The sequence below is a fragment of the Echinops telfairi genome, unplaced genomic scaffold (assembly GCF_000313985.2).
Source record: "Echinops telfairi isolate 266 unplaced genomic scaffold, ASM31398v2 ScPeMD7_3533;HRSCAF=4204_0, whole genome shotgun sequence".
NCBI lineage: Eukaryota > Metazoa > Chordata > Mammalia > Afrosoricida > Tenrecidae > Echinops > Echinops telfairi.
The window spans coordinates 76516699-76534544 of NW_022107431.1; the positions used below are offsets into that span (position 1 = coordinate 76516699).

The following is a 17846-nucleotide window of genomic DNA, read 5'->3' on the forward strand; positions in this document are numbered from 1 at the left end:
CCCCCAATAAAATGATTTTAAAAAATAATCAAAATGTGGAATGTAAGAATAACTGTGAGAAAATTGGAGGTCATCAAAAATGAACGGGAACATATAATCGTATGCACTGATGAGCTGAACTGGACTAGTATTGGCCTTTGAGTTGGGCAAACATATGGTCCACTGTACCAGGAATGACAAACTAAAGAGGAACGATGTGTATCCATCGTTAAAAAGAACACTGCAATATCTGTCCTGAAGTACAACGCTGTCAGAGATAGCACAATGTCCATATGCCTATAACTCACTCACACTCACTCACTGCCATCAAGGCAATTCTGACTCATAGTGCCCCATAAGGACAGGGTACAACTCCCCATTAGTTCAAGACTGCAACTCTTTATGGAAGTAGAATGCCTTGTCTTTCTCCCTTGGAGCCGGCTGGTGGTTTAGAACTGCTGACCTTGCTGTTAGCAGCCCAATGCATAACCACTATGCCACCAGGGCACTTACATGCTGACTAAGAAGATCAGTACTATTATTCAAGTTTATGTACCAACCATTAATACCAACAATACAGATATTGAAGATTTTTACCAACGTCTATAGTTTGAAATTGATCAAACATGCAGAGTACATTGACAATTACTGGTGATTGGGATGTGAAAGCTGGAAAGGAAGAATAACTGGTAGCTAAAAACACAGCTTTGGTGACAGAAACCCCACCATGATAGAATTTTGCAAGATTAGCCCAGAGTCAGGGTTAAGCTTGACCCGTTCGAGAGCCAGAAGAAAAATCAGGGTGAGCCAAGGTAGCAAGTCAGCAAGGCTACCAGGGGGACCGAGAGTCATGCAGGGCAGGAGTGATGCAGCAGCCTGCCATCTATGCCAGGGAAGACGTTTGCATTTAAGTCCTACAGGTCGTCAGTGGAGAATTGGGACAGAGGGACAGAGGAGTGACACAATATGATTTATATTAAAACAAAACCTCTCGTTGGAGCATGGATGGACTATGATGGCTACAAATGGAGGGAAAACCCCAGACAAGAGGTCTTCAATAGTTCAGGGGAGAGGTAATGAAGATTCAGATGGAGGTAGTAACGGTGGAAATTGAGTTGCAGATAAACCCAGGAATATAAATTGGCATCAGAACCAAAGATGGAAAGCATAGAATCAATGATTTCTACGTTTTGGTCTTCATACAGAAGACTAGGGGAAGAGACTTGGGGTAATAGATTGATTTTTTTTAGTGAGTACACCTAGACAACATAAACCTCTAGCTTTGATAGTTCGGCCAATTGGCTTCTCCAGAAAGAAGCAATTTAAAAAATGTCTGTAACCCACAGTTCTAATTGTGTTGAATTTGCATCATGGTAATCTCAAGGGCATATGGACTAATTCAGCAGCAGAATATACAGAAAAATTCCTTAAGAATTTTTATTGTGAAATGTTCACAGCATTATTAAGCATATCAGACACAAGGAAATTTAGGGGCGAGTCAGAAGCAAGTCAAATACTTTTTACTCAATTGAAGGCAACATATCCTTTCCTTACTAATTAAAATCTCCTTCTGAGTTACATAGAGTAATTACACAGACCCTTTCTCCCCTGAGTGATCAGATATTTTTCACATTCACTTTCTCATTCATTATCACTCGTTACTTAAAAAAAAGACACATGTCACAGGGGAGCTGTCAAGAAATTAGGTGACTTGACCAGGATCACACAAGTAGCAGAAAATCTAAACTGTTTGTAGGTTTTACAGTTCTGTAATTTAGGCAACTTTAATTATTTTGAGGAGTATTATCCAATACAAATATAATACCTATTACATATGTAATTTAAATGTTTGTTAGGCATATTAAAAAGTAACAGGAAACAGATAAAATTAAGTTGAATCATAAGCTTTATTTCTTCCAATACATACATAAAATTATCATTCAAAATAAAATTAAGAATACCATCAACATTTTACATTTGGGGGTTGGTAAGACCCCAAAAGCTTGTATATATTTTTATACTTACTTCACATTTCAATGTAGACCAGCCACATTTTTATTGTTTTTTTTTTTTGTTGTTTTTTTAATCAATTTATTGGGGCTCATACAATTCATCACAATACATAGATCAATTGTGTAAAGCACATCTATACATTTGTTGCCCTCATTATTCCCAACACATTTCTATTGTTAAATAGCCACATATTTAGTACCAAAGAACAAACAAACAAACAACCATAAAAATAAAAAAAAACTCACTGCTACAGAGTGGACAGTGTAGGACTGCCCTGCCCCTGTGTGCTTCTAAGACTGTAACTCTTGATGGGAATAAAAAGCCCCGTCTTAGGTACCATATTGGATACCGTAGTCTGAGGCTGATTATCAAGCTAAGGGATCCTATGTATCCTTTACGTTCTTTTCTTTTGGGATGCCAATGGGCTGCTTCATTGTTTTCCCTATCTTCCTGGGACTATTCGTGTAGAAAGGAAGTACAAAGTTAAATTCATTAGTGTTACTTATGGGCAGCACAGTGGTTACCTAATCACTGCTAACCAAAAAGGTGGATATTTGAACTCATCCAGCAGCTCTGAGGGAGCACGACTTGGTGTGATAACTGGGTCAGAATTCTCAGTAGCTTGTTGGCAGCTGAGGTTTAGTCATCTCCCATGGTGAGACCTAATATAATCAACTCAATGGTAGGATTTGATGTGAGCAACCAAGCAGTTAAAAGATTAGAATGGAATGCAACCCCATTACTCAGGTAACAGCCCTGATACAGGGTGTGGCCTATTTCTATATAAATAGACACTGTTGAAAGCTTGTGTGCTTTTTGCTTGGTCAGGATTTTGTAAATCTGGCTTGCTACCCTCCAGTTCTTTAGACTTGAACCAACGGCCTGCCATGTTGCTTACTGTCCCAGGGGCCAGTATCAGCCTAACCTACTGGCCTAGGATTTTTCTGCCTCTGTAGCCTGTGAGGTTCCTGGCTCACTCTGGTTTTATTAGCCTCCAAAGTTACTCATGTCAGGAGAAGCCTCCTGCTTAACATCTGACCCACAGACTTGAACTTGGACTTAACTTACCAACTTCTACAACGGTGTGAGAGCTGCTTTTTTGATAGAAATTTCTCTCTCTCTAAGTCACACTGGTTTTCCTTTTCTAGAGAACCTAGCCTAACACACCAGATGTGCTGCTTCTGTAAAGACTATAGCCTAAAAGTCCCAGTGGAACAAGTTTTGCTCTGACACCTGCGTTGCTATGAGTAAACTGATTTGATAGCACTTAGCAACAACATTTACTCTGATTTTTACATAAGCACATGGTGGCTATCCAGAATAAAAACTATTTAGCCCAAATTTCCATGCTAGAAATTATGTAATATGATTACCTTTCAGATGGTAGGATAGGAGCTGCAAAATGTATGCAAGTTCTAGAAAGTGTCCTTTTCCTTTTCTGATATTTTACTGCCTGGCATTGAGATATGATCCCGGGTGATTTATTTTGAACCATGATCTAAAATGTAATGTTAGGATTGGTGGCAGGAATCCCTAGGTGGCATAAACTCTTAAGTTCTTGACTGTTAGCTGAAAGTTTACCAGTTCCAACCCACCCAAGCCTTAGAAGGCAGGCCTGGCAATCTGCCTCCAAAAGTTCACAGCCTTGAAAATTCTATGGACTAGTTCTACTCTGCACAGAGTTGCCGTGAATTAGACAACCATAATAGGGATGGTGGAACAAGTTAAAAGTCTGAGTCTCTAAAGAGTCTCACAAGTAGATCCACCACATCAGCCTGGACCAAGAACCTCCAATGCTTTATTTATATGAAAGAGAAATAAACTTCTACCATATTTAAGCCATAATTTGGGGTATTTTGCACAATGGTAATGAACTGCTTTATTTTCATAAGATCTGCAGTCAATGTAGAATAGAATCAACACAGAGGAGTCATTAATAGGACCACAGAAACCTACAAAACGGTATACTGAAGTAGTATGGCGATCACTAGATCTCCTCACTGAGTCAGTGGCTCCTAAGATTGTTTCCAGTGTCCAGGATGGGGCTAGGCCCATATTTGGGGTTTAAGCAGATCCACCCTTGGGGATACAGAAGCAAATATAAATCATTATACTCATCGATTGCAAAAATGTGGGTCTGTTCTGAAGCCACAGCTGAGCTCCAAGATGTTCACATGGAACGTGCTCTCGGGCAGGAGCCCCTGCCTTCTGATTCCAAGCTCAGAGCACCAGGGGAGTTGCTCTGGACCTCGGCACACATTCCGCTCACTGCTGTTGCTGGAGCCCACTGAGTAGGTCCCACCTGTGACTGCATACAACGCAGCAAAGCGTGGTCTGCTCCTGACCATCCTCACAGCCCTTGTTATGTTGCGTCCACTGCTGTAGCCGCTGCGCCTATTATTAGGGTCTCCCTACTCTGTGGCTGCAAATCTGGAATGGTCTGGGGGTTTCCTGATCATGTCCTGCTTTGACAGTAGGGAGATGAATTTCTACTGAGCCCACGCCAACATCTATACACATCTATACACACGCCTGAAACACACCAAGAATTCTACTGTCCTTTTAAGTCTCAATATTGTTTAAAAGTCATATACTTTAGATAAAAAGATATTTATGCCTTTCAATTAACTCTTTCAGAAGCATATAAAATCATAATTTTATATTTGGAAGGAACTTTAGATGGTGGTTTAGATTTCACAATCAAATTTTAAAAGACAAAAAAATGAGTTCCACTATAAATTGGCCATCATTCTACTTTGGTAAAGAGTAAGTAATGAAAACAAATTTGTATCAGCAATTACGGGGTGAGGGGGGAGAAAGAGGGGAATCCCATAATTCATAAACTACATTTTGCTTTCTAAAAACTTACTAAACTATGAGTATATACGAAGGACTAATATTTTATAGAGAAATTAAAAGAGAGCAAGTAAGTTATATGAGATGACATCTGGCTTGAGGAACGCAAATTGGAACTCTTTCTGCTACACTATACTTTGCTCCCTATTTGCATGGGTAACAACAGTGTTTCAGAGACATACTGTCCAATATATGAGTATCGCCTAAATGTGGTCTACAAATTAGTTAACCACAAAATCTGAAAAGCTGTCTGATAGGTTGGGATGGGATAGGGCAAGCCAGGCAAGGGAACATAAAATCGGCACAGGGGAAGAAAGGGAGAACCAGAGAACGAGGATAGATAATTTTCAAACACTTACCATGACGCAACTACCCAAACTGAGGTGCTGAAGTTCTGAACAGAAGTTCAAAATGCTGAGCAGTGCTGTTTGCTGCCATCAGGGACCACATCAGAGGCGAATATGGAAAGTGAAACAAAGAGAAGAGGTCAGTTAGACATTAAAGGGTGTCACTGCTTTTCCTGAAATACAGCTCAAAACCTGGGTTATATATACGACAAATGCCATTTAACGAGTCCCCAGGTGCTCCAACCATTGATTGGCTTAGAGTCGATGTAATCATTACTTGTCTTCACTTTAAGTCGTCATTTTGTGTATGGCTTTACATGCCCTAAAGATAACTGTATTCCTGATGACCTCCCGGTCCATTTCCCAAAGGTAAGCAATTTGAAAGTCTGGCTAAACCAGAACAAGAAGCCAGGTTAGACCCCGCACCCCCACCCCACAAAAAAAAACCGCAAACACAGAGGGCTGGTGACACTCCTGAAGAACGGCCGCAGCAGCTCTGACACTCGCTGAGCAGCAGCCTGATGGAACTGCCAATAGAGTCGCCCCAGATCTGGATTGAGCTGCTGTCTTTGATGTCAAATGATTCTCTTTGCTGACAAGGATCCCAACCACCATTGAACACCTGTCACTAGCAACGTGTTGACTTAAACATACACAACGTGTACTTCTCGTCATGTTCCTGCCATTGGTGCCCATCTACTCCCCGTAATGAACACTGTCTCACCACTAGACATCCAGAGACGTGCTGGGCTGCTAGAGAACCATGACTCCAAAGAGCTGTGCGAAGTCACAGTTTCTCTGCTATGCCTGCCACGAAAAGCTTACGGACAAAACAATCACTGCACTCGTTTTTCTTCCATTAATAAAAATGTTCCACTCTTACATGCTAACGATTTACTCTAAGAATTTGAACTACATCGGACCTAGCCAGATGAAAATCTTAATACACCTCTCTTTCATCCATTGTTAAACATTCAGAAACTGAAACTGATCATTTGAAGGGGAAGGTGAGAAGGTGCCAATTACAATGCAAAATATTTGGTCAGACCCCAGATAAGAACCTCATTGAGAAAATAATATGATAAAGTATTCCACGTAAACTAAGCTTACTTAAAAGGAAAAATAAAATAACAATAGTTATATCCAATATGGACAATAACTTAAGCCTAAGGCTGACTTTTTCACTGTTAAGCATTTTTGTCAAATTTAAGCAAAAACAGTATGCACTGCATTTAGGCTTTGGGTGCAATAAATAACGTTTGCCATATACTCCCTTGTAATTCTCAGTGTTAACATTAGAAAGCATGTATGAAAGTAATTTAGTAGCAGGTGGGTATAAAACATTACGTTGGTTCTTATTACAGTTCCTATAAGGTTGTTTTAAAAGAGAATGAGGTTATATTAGAGTAGATCCCACAGATGCTTACAAAGTCCACATATCCTTAATGCAAGAAACTGTACATTAGATACTTATATATGCATGGGATGGAACCCTGGTGGTTTTGTGGGTTAGGCATTTGGCTGCTAACTACAAGCTTGGTAGTTCAAATCCACCAGCCACTTAGTGGGAGCAAGATGAAGTTATGTGCCCCCTTAAAGATTTACAATCTGGGAAACCCTAAGGAGCAGTTGTACTCTGCCCTACAGGGTTGCTCTGATTCAGAATTGATGCAATGGTAATACCATACACATATACTACATATATGTGTGTAACTGTCATGGCAGTTTGGTAATTTATTTTTAACTTATTTACTATGAAGTATCTGAAATACAGGGAGTCCTGGATCTCAAATACAGAGACAATTATAGGGTCCATAACAATGAATACCCATGTACCCAATATTCAACTTAATCAAATGAAAACATGTTGCCTTCTCTGTGTATTCTTCTTTTTCATTTGATCCCTCCATTGACTTACAAACTTCCCTGGAAGTGGTCATTATCACGACTCATGATTTAGTGTTTAAAAAACATACTTTAAAATTATGTAAGTTCACTACACATTGTATATCCATCAATAGTATATAATATTGTTTCACATGGTCTGTGTATAAATGATATTATAATGTACATTTACTTCTGCATCTTTTTTTCATCTTTCTTAACAGTACGTGTGAATATTTATCCATATTAATACATGAAGCTCTAGTTCATTCATTTTTTGTATAATACTCCATTGTGCAAATATGCAATGTACATTCTCATTTATATTGAATTACAGCAAATTACTTAATATGTCTCTTCTTGCCATAGAAGATAATTTTTAAAAATTATTTTATTGGGGGCTCATACAATTCTTATCACAATCCATACATCCATCCATGTGTCAAGCACATATGTAAATTTGTTGCCCTCATCATTCTCAAAACATTTGCCTTCTACTTGAGCCCTTAATATCAGCTGCTCATTTTCTCCTTCTCTCCCCACTCCCCCCTCCCTCATGAACTCTTCATAATTCATAAATTATTATTTTGTCATAAGTTACACTGTCTGACATCTCCCCCTGCCCTCTTCTCTGCTGTCCATTCCCCAGGGAGGAGGCTATATGTAGATTCTTGTAATCAGTTCCCCCTCTCTACCCCACATTCCCTCCACCCTCCAGGCATCGCCACTCTCACCACTGGTCCTGAAGGAGTCATCTGTCCTGGATTCCCTGTGTTTCCAGTTGCTATCTGGACCAATGTACATCCTCTGGTCTAGCCAGATTTGTAAGGTAGAATTGGCATCATGATAGTGGGGAGCGGGGGGAAGAGAAGCATTTAAGAACTAGAGGAAAGTTGTATGTTTCATGGTTGCTACTCTGCACCCTGATTGGCTCATCTCCTCCCCACAACCCTTCAGTAAGGGGGTGTCCAGTTGCCTACCAATGGGCTTGGAGTCTCCACTCTGTACTCACCCACCTTTACAGTGATATGATTTTTTGTTCTTTGATGCTTGATACCTGATCCCTTCGACAACTGGTGGTCACACATGCTGGTGTGCTTCTTCCATGTGGGCTTTATTACTTCTGAGCTAGTTGGCCACTTGTTTATCTTCAAACCTTTAAGACCCCAGATGCTATATCTTTTGATAGCCGGGCACCATCAGCTCTCTTCACCACATTTGCTTATGCACACGTTTGTCTTCAGTGATTGTATCAGGAAGGTGGGCACCTACTGATATGATTTTTAGTTCTTTGATGTCTGATAACTGGTCCGTTCTACACCTCGTGGTCAGACAGGCTGGTGTGCTTCTTCCATGTGGGTTTTGATGCTGCTCAGCTAGACGGCCGCTTGTTTATCTTCAAGCCTTTAAGACCCCAGACGCTATATCTTTTGATAGTCAGGCACCATTAGCTAAGAGACATATTTTTAATGTCTACCTAGTCAACTAGGTAAGTTGATTCCTGCTAAGTCTGGATAAGAGAGGGTGGAGGAAAATGATGATAGGATTATTCTATGATTCAGTGTGAGAAATTATTAACAGGGTTAATTGTGATTGTAAAATTTTGGAAATCCAATATGGAAATTGGTAAAGCTGCTATCCTGATGAATTTAAAATGTGCAGTCTCAAGAGAAGGAAGGGGGATCACACTACTATCAAGAATGAAGAGCCAGTACAGTGCATTCTTTGGACCCTGAAATCCCTGTGCATTGAATCTCCTTGATTTATGGAAGCTTTGACATAGGAGAAGTGACAGAGAAGTGGCAGCAGTAAAATCAACCACCAGAGCATGAGAGAGTCGTGGCTTTTTCAGCCCATGAAGCAAGTAAAGCAAGTGCCTTTGGGCAGTGCACTCACTCACCTGGAGCATCTCCAGGAGCTTACTTGGAGAGCTAAGCTTACTGACTCAGTGAGTAAGAAAGGAACACCTTTCAGGCTGAAGTCTATAGCAGACAGGTGCCTTTTGCGCATTTACCAGCATCCCTAAAAGAACTTTGCAACATGGTCCAAGCAAGGAAGAGGCCAAGGGGCTTTGTGGCTGAGAGGCCAAAGACCAAAGAGAGCATGCCTGAGAAGAGACTGTTCTGAGTATCTGGTTCTGAACTGTGATCTATTGACTTCCCGAGGAAACCGTAATTGTGAGTACTGCTTGCGAGTCCTGTGCGGCCACCGCCTCGAGTTATCAAACCCAGCAGAGAACAGAGAGTGCCTTGGATGGGCTGGTTGGTGTCAGCATCATCGCTGAAGGAGGACAGAGGGTGGAGGCATGTCTGTGGGCCCCTGCCTCTGCAGGACACTGATGGTGCTTCTCTTCCTATTCCTCCCTTGAGTGGTCAGAGGACAGTCACCGTCTCTGTCAACTTTTACAGATGGATGTTTAGGTTGTTTACAATCGTCACTATTGCAACAATGTTGGAGTAAGTACTCTTATGCACGTTTCCCTTTGTATTTATAGGAGTGTTTTCTAGTACACATAACAGAGGGAAATGTCCAGGTGCTTGAATATGCTCATCTCCACTTTATTAGATTTGCAAAACAGCTCTACTGAATGGGTGTCTCAATTTGTTCTCTCAGCAGCAGCATAAGAGTGTTTGGGTCCTCACATTTTTGCTGAGATATCGTCTCTTCAGCCTTTTCCACATCTGTCTATCAGATGGATATGGAATGGTATAATTTGCATTAGCATGATTACTAGTAAGACTGAATATTTTTTCATATGGTGATTGGCCAATCATACTTTCTGCTCTGTGAGCTGCTTGATCATATCCTTTGCTGATTTTTTTCCAATGGATTGTTTGTCTCTCCCTTCTTGATTTGTAGAAATTATGTTAGATATCAACTTTCGTTAGTTGTACTTATTACAAATCTCTTCTTTCAATCTGAGATCAGTCTATTCATGTTGTTTACAAGATCTTCCAAGATGTTAAGTTTTTACATTTTAATATAGTCCTATCAAACATGTTTTCCCCTCATGTGCATATGCAGTCTTTTCTTACAAGTCCTCCATAACCCAAGTAATAGGTTCTCCTAGTATGTTTGTGTGCTTGTTTCTTAATGACATTTACTTACTGCAATTAGGATTGTAATCCAACTGGAATTGATTTTTACATGTGATAAATATATTTTTCCCATAAGGAAAACGACCTGTCCAGTTGACTGTAGTGAAGACGACACCTCATTCCCTGATTAGTGATAGTTTTTGCACGTATCATGTTTCCATCTATGAAAGAGTCTCTCCCTGGCTCATTTTGCTTCACTGTCCATTTATCATTTTCTGCACCAGTACTTGGATCTTGATTCTAATAGTTTATAGTGAGGCTTGTTTTTAACGCAGAAAGCATGCTTGCTCTGCACTTATAATTCTAATTTGTGCATCTTAAACAAAGTTATAAGCTTAAACAACTGGAATTAACCCGAGGGGGGTAGGAACTCACTTACCGACATGCACAACCTCCACCTCCCCAAGTCTCCTTCCTTCTTTCCATTAAAAAAAGAGAGCACATCTCTGCTTTCTGTAGTGAGTCTTAGTGTATGCTATGGCAGAGTAAGTCTGCCTCCTTCTTCAAAGTTGCCTTAGTGTTTTTGATCCCCTGTACTTGCATATAAATCTCAGGATCATCGTAAAAATTTTGTTGGATGCTAACCACAAGGTCAGTGGTTCAAGTATACCAGCATCTCTATGGGAGCATGTTCAGGCAATCTGCTCCCTTAAATGTTCAGCCTCAGAAACCAGTAAAGGTTTACTATGAGTAGGAATCAATTGAAGGCCGGTTAGGTTTTTTTAATGCAACTGATTATTATTTTTTTAAAGATAAGTATTTAATTGTATATTATCAAATTCTATGTCCATTCCATAGCTCATGTGACAATTTGTCGTACTATGTGATTTGCATGTTGCTATGGTACTGGCACCAGCATTTCAAATGCCAGCGGGGCCGCTCATGCTGGACAGGCTTCAGCAGTTTCCAGACTAAGAACAGACAACAAGTCCACTTCTGAGGGCTTAGTCACTGAAAATCTTATGAATGACAGTGGAGCATTATCTGAGAAAGGCCAGAAAATGAAACCTTGGGCTGGAAGGCACTTAAAATAAGACAGGAAGAGCTGCCTCCTCAAAGTAGAGTTAATTTTAATGATGTGGATGGAGTAAAGTTTTCAGGCCCTTTATTTGCTAATAAGGAATGACTCAAAAGAAAGAGAAAAGGCTGCACATTAGTATAATTAATATAGAGATACTAGTGACATCAGATGGATTAACTGGATCAAAAATAAATGTATTTTCACTGATCATGACACATTGCAAACACATCATAGAAAGCTACAAGCAATGGGATGGAATCTTATAAAAGTATACTTATTAAAGAAAAAAGTATAAATTTGCAAGACAAACCACCACAACAATCCTAAGAACACAATCATTCAATTATTAACATTAAACATACCAGACACACTTTCACAGTTCACTTTCCATAACTTTAATCTTTTTCCTCAGTGTTCCCCTTTCAATAAACCTGAGGCGAGGTCATATGAGTTAAAAAGTTGAAGTATTTTATGAACTATTCAAATTTCTTGTAATTAACTACATGTTTGTGCATCAATTAAATCATAGTCATTTAGGAATGCTTGTATTAAATTAGTTTAATAAGACCTGATATGAACCAATAATGCATGGCCTGTGTGATGACAAAAAAATCTAAGGCTTATGTTTGCCTTGCAGTCTCATTTCAAAACTTATTGATCTTAATTCAGTATATAATGCAGTTAAACACACCTCTGCTCACAGAAGACCAAAGGGACCATTTCCTGTCCAGACAATCCATAATGGATGGGAGCAGAGATTTCGTGTTCGGAGAACACTAAGGTCAACTGATGAACTTAGTCCACAAGGACAATAATCGACATGCTACCTTTAGTGAGTAACAACTGGGGTTTTAAGAGCTTGTGAGTGGCCGTATACGGTACACCTATGGTATCACTCCATTTGGAGCAAAGGATCGTGAAGAAAATAAAAAATGAAAGAGAATAATCAGTCCCAAAGACTAATAGGCCACATGAACCCCAGCCTCTACATCCCTAGGGCTATAAAAACTAGATCGTATCCTGTTACCAACGCTCACTGCTTCAAAAGGAAGCACGCAGGAGGTAAACAGAGCGAGAGAGAAATGTGGAGCACGACAAAATCATATAAAAGGCCACGTACTGGTGTGATTGAAATGGGTAGAATCCCCAAGACTATGGTCCTCAGATACCCTTCAAGATACTGGGAACTGAACTCATCCTCTGACTCAACTTTCAGTCAACAACAGACAAGCCTATAAGGTGAACAATAATACCAGGGAGGTAGGCACTCCTAGGAAAAATCGATCAAAGATGGAAGGGGCAGCATTTGCCCAGGGATAGAGCTCCGAAGGTAGGAAGGGATAGAGGAAGGACACAGGGTAAGTAAGCAGAGGAAATGGGAAGAGTACTGTTACATTGTGGGGATTACAATCCAGGTCACAAAACAAATATGCAGGAACTGTTGAATGGAAAACCCGATTTCCTGTAAATTTTAATCTCGAATCTCTCTCACTAGCATGCGCACATAGGAGATATGGCAGCTTAAACATGAACTGAACTTGACAGTAACCGTGTGGCATATCTAAAGAAAGGATGTTTCCATCAGAGAGAATGGCATTTTGAAAGCATGGAAGAGGGGCAGATGCTGGCTGACACTGTTCAACGGACAGCCAGCTTACAAAGTGCTACAGCCCTGAGTCCTAGAGCACTTCTCCTTCTGAGAAGGCCTCACCTGCTCTGTGTTGATGCCTTAAGCATTTAAGTCACAAAACTTAATTCTCAGAGCTCTCATTCTAAAATCACTAAACAAGCCTTATAATTAGAATTTAGCTTCCCTTGTGATATGCCAATAATGAGGGAGCACGCTAATGGATCATTTCAAGGGACTTTCAGATATATTTCTTTTACCTATTTTTCCGGTCACTGTCATGACTGCGGTTGTGTCAACCCCTAAGAGATGAGATTCCCCTTCCCACAGGTGCACTGACAAGTCAGACTTCTTCTATCTGACTAAACCATAATTTAATTGGCTCTGGACATATTGTGCCCTCCTCGATCAAAGGTCCCACAAGGCCATTGGGACTTCTGTTGCATAATGATATATTCTTGCTTAGAGACATAGATAGATTAAAGACTTTCAGACAGGTTGTTAGTTTTATTATATGGTATGATTAAAATAGTATCTCTGGATTCTGTTTAACAATGAGTAATTACTAATATTCTTGTTTTGTACATTGCCTAATTGAAATCTGAAGTAGGCCACATTCTAGATGACAACTGACTAATGATGGGCTTTATTAGGCAAATAAGTCCTTCCTATTTCAATTTCTTCTTGTGGCCTTAGTTTATCAACCCTGACTCTATTTAAGCGAGAGATCAACACTTTTCATTTGCCATGTGCTTTGGTCTCACAGCCTACGTGTGTTACCTGCAGTAGCTCTATTAAAAGAAAGGCTACCTTTGTTTTGACTTACCAATGCACAATGTGCATCTTAAAGTAAATCAGAAAACAGTACGGAGACCACCAACATCCCTGCGTGCCAGAAAGCAAATTTGTGACACTCTATCAAATCATGTTCTCTTCAAAAGTCAGTTCATGGGATCTTTTGTGGGAAAGCTCTGGCACTATGACCAACAGACATCTTCACGTGTATTTAATCACTTGGCTGAATAAAGTAATGCAGAAAAAAGAAAATAGGAGGAGAGTGAGTGTGGACACTGAACAGAGTAAAGATCAACTATTTGTGTGGTCTTCTAATTCATGAGATGAAGGCAATGGGGTCCTTGAAACTGCTGGCACAGCCTAGTAGGCCAAGTAAACAGTTACTGAGCCTCACTTAGGGCTTACTGTCATAGACCAGTCTCCCACAATACCTGTAATCAGTTTTTTCACTTCTTCAGATTCCTTCAATTTATGCTCTATCATTCTTGAAGTGAGGCAATCAAAACTGGATGCAGGTGTTCCATTTATAACTCCAACTTTGAAAAAACACTCTTGGTTTTCTTGTCTGCTGCTAAGCAACTGAGTGACATTCTTACTGAGCTACCTATCTATCATGCCCCACTCCCCCTCGCCCCCCAACCCCTACCCGATTTTTCCCCCCAAACAAAATAAAAGTAAACAAGTTCAAACTTCTAATGATAGTCTATATTGGTTTGGCAAATGCACAGGACTGAACATAAAGATAGGGCTTATGCAATAATATGTTTACCAAGTTGTTTTGATGCCACCGTTTAGGAGAATTTAAGAGAAGGTCGAAAATGTCGCTTAAGGAGAAGAGGATTCCCAAACCGCCAACTGCCATGGCATAAAACAAAGGGTGCAGAATTCTTCAGGGAAGAACCAGAGAGAAAACGCTGCCTTCACAAGTATATAGAACTAGATGGACGGTATGCCAGGATATGACAGCTTCAGATTTTGACATTATGTTTCATAAATATTTCTATGCTTTTATAGCAGTACTTCTTTACTTATCCTCGTATTTGTGATGCATCTCGAGATACCCTTTGTAACATGCATTCCTCTTCAATTTGTCGTGCCTGGCAGAGAAGAGCCTATGACGGCCCGATTCAGAATGGCCAAGACCAGTCCGTTTCAGCTCATTAATACCTAGGACATTGATCTTCAAGTATTTCATTTTCAGACAGCTTGCAGTTTTTCTTAATTCATACTTCATGCATTCCACACGTCAATTTTAGTGGATGTTAGCAGCTGTTTCTTCTCATTATGAGTCATGCCTCATCACAAATGAAGACCCCCCAGCTCTACTCTATCTACGTCACCAGAGCTGACTCTATTTGGGGATGCAGCTCTTCCGTCGCCATGTTTTGAGTGCAAGCTGAGAGGCCCATCTTCTGCACTGTATCCAACAGTGCTCCACCGCTCTCCATAAGGTTGTCACTGCCCATTTGCTTCAGAAGTAGATCACCACGTCCGAGAGTTCCACCGACACCTGTCCACCACGCGTGACCCTGCTGGTATTTGAAATACCGGTGGCATGGCTCCCAGCATGATGTATGCCACCACAGTGCTACAAGCCCGTGGAGACCTTGAAGGTAGGTGACACTAAATATGACTGAAGTTTCTTGCCTTCCTGTCCTAAAATCCCACCTTATGCAAATGGAGAGCTCTAAAAGATCCACTAGTTTAAAAAAAATTACTCTTTTTCAGCGTATTTCTAGGGTTATGCAGGTCTTCATTCTACCCCAGAAGTTATTTTTTAAATAAAATATTTCCTCACCCTAACCCTCCTCCAACCAAACACAGGCCTGAGGCATTGCTAGCATACATAGACAGGCTTATATACACCAGGCTCATCTTCTCTGTAGCCATACTCACTTGTTTTTGGCATTCTGCATCTCTCTACTGATACTGAAATTCAACACATACAGACCACAGACTCTGCACATAGAAAATGACTTTCTTATTGATTTATTCAAATTTAGGCTGATGTAGTAAGAAGAGATTTGTTATGCCTGATGACAGGATTGTTCATTATAATCCTAAATGCACGTCAAGAAAAAGATCTTATGAATTAAGTTAAGAAAATAAAGTGAAATACAGCTTGTACTATCTACTATATTTTACTATCTCTTAGGGCTGAAAAATTCTGAACAAATATAGGTCAAATATTTTCTTAAAGTTAGCACTCTATGCAAAACCACCTATCCATCTACTTACTAAATGTGATTATTTTATATAGAAACAAATTGGGCTTATGCTAACTTAACCAATAATGAGAAACTAGATAGATGAGAGCTATCTCGCCTTCATTTGCTCAACACACATTTACTGGACACCTACTATGTACCAGACACCGTTCTCTACCAGATGTATAAACATGAAGAAGCAGAAATGATTAAACTTATAACTTAGGTATAAATATTCTCTTACTTATGTCTGTTTTGAAACCAATGTTTCTAAGTGTCTTATAATCAATTGTGATTTATAAGTTAAGAACTGTGTTCATAATAATTTATAAGAAAAAATTCTAAAACCTTGTAGAATAAGGTATTTGTAGAATAAGGTTCTATATTGATAGAACATCTGTATAAAATATAATTGAATATAATGGATCACAATGTGTATGCTATCATGCTGCATTTCCTTACAAATTCAAAATGAGAAATGGTGTAAGTAGTAAGAAAAATCCCTGTTTTAGATAGACAAAGTCTAACTATTCTATAAAATAACTACTATATATTTTATCATTTAAAAACATGAGGTTATCTGGCTTGAATTTGAATCCTGATTCCCAGGATTCAGTACCACTGAGCAACTGAGTCATCTTTATTTAACTCTCACTGCCATTAAGTCAATGCTGACTCATAGTGACCCCCTCTGGGTTTCCAAGACTGTAACTGTTTATGGGAGTAGAAAGTCCAGTCGTTTTCCTGCAGAGCTACTATTGGTTTTGAACTGCTGACCCTGAGGATTGCAGCCCAAAGCTTAACCACTATTCCACCAGGGCTCCATTATTCATCTTTGGGGACCTTAATTTCATCAGGTCTAAAATGGGAATACTAACTACACTCTTTGGACTGGCATAAGAATTAAATAATATATGAAAAAATCTAAGATAGTCAACACTAAATATACTCAGTAGTTTCCACAAATTTTAGTTCTGCAAGCTTCTATATTCTTTAAAGCTTTATTCACTATGTATACAGACTTAAGCCCTTTAAAGTGACATAAATGTACTCTGCTTATTAAGTACATTATATAGAGAAACATAAGTATAACTGTAGTACACCATAAACTTACCTACCTGAAGTCAATATAGGCTGTGACATTTTGTTGGACCTGCTTCAGAAGCTTGTAGGGTTTGGGCACAGATTTGATAATAAACTGGTGCTGGATAACCTGTACTCCTTTTAAGGTTAAAAAACCTCTCTCAGAAAGTCCATAACTGTATCTTATTTCCCTTCACATACAAGAGGGCCTCAAAAAGTTTGGAGAAGAAGGAAATAAAAAGATTATGGATTTTCTCCACAAACTGTTTGAAGCCTCCTATTTCCTTAAAGCAAGCAAGTGGACGCAGTTGAAATCAATCACTGTTAATTCTTCCCAAACAGGCCACATATGCAGCAACTGATTAGCTGGACGACATGTAGAGAAGCCAGTCTCCTCGGGCTTGGCTTCTCATTCATTTTCTTTTTGCTCTCATCCGCCACCATCGTGAAGCACAGAAGTGAAAGAAGAAGCGCACAGAAGAGAGAAGAAGGGGTGCCCCTATGCTTTGCTTAAGAGACAAGGGAGATATTTACAGATGGATATGAATACCAGCCCTGATGCTTCTGCTTGTTTACAAAGAAACAAAAACACCAGCTGATTATGTTGCCGCCTCATAATTTCTCTGAATTACTTACTACCAAAGTGGAAGTGTGAGGTAGGTCCTGAGAAGGAAGAGGCAGTTGAAGTGAGTAGCACATACGTAGAAGTGCTGAATGGATGAAGGAATATCAACTTTACAAAATTTTCCTACTCTTTCAATGCCATAAAAGCTATAGAGTGTTCTGCTATTAAAATGGCATCCTATGATGCTCACCTTCCCGACACAACCGCTGAAGACAAATGGGTGCATAAGCAAATGTGGTGAAGAGAACTGATGGTGCCCGGCTATCAAAAGATATAGTGTCTGGGGTCTTAAAGGCTTGAAGGTAAACAAG

General features: G+C 39.7%; 1 protein-coding gene across 4 annotated transcripts in view; it reads right to left on the reverse strand.

The window, feature by feature from the left end:
- FBXL4 (F-box and leucine rich repeat protein 4) overlaps positions 1–17846 on the reverse strand; it is a 63467-nt gene that overhangs the window by 9894 nt on the left and 35727 nt on the right. For all 4 annotated transcript variants that reach the window (XM_045294577.1, XM_045294575.1, XM_004710903.2 and 1 more), the window contains exon 6: positions 5208–5279. In XM_045294577.1, coding sequence (XP_045150512.1) covers positions 5208–5279 — 72 coding nt within the window. The remainder of the gene's footprint in view (positions 1–5207; positions 5280–17846) is intronic.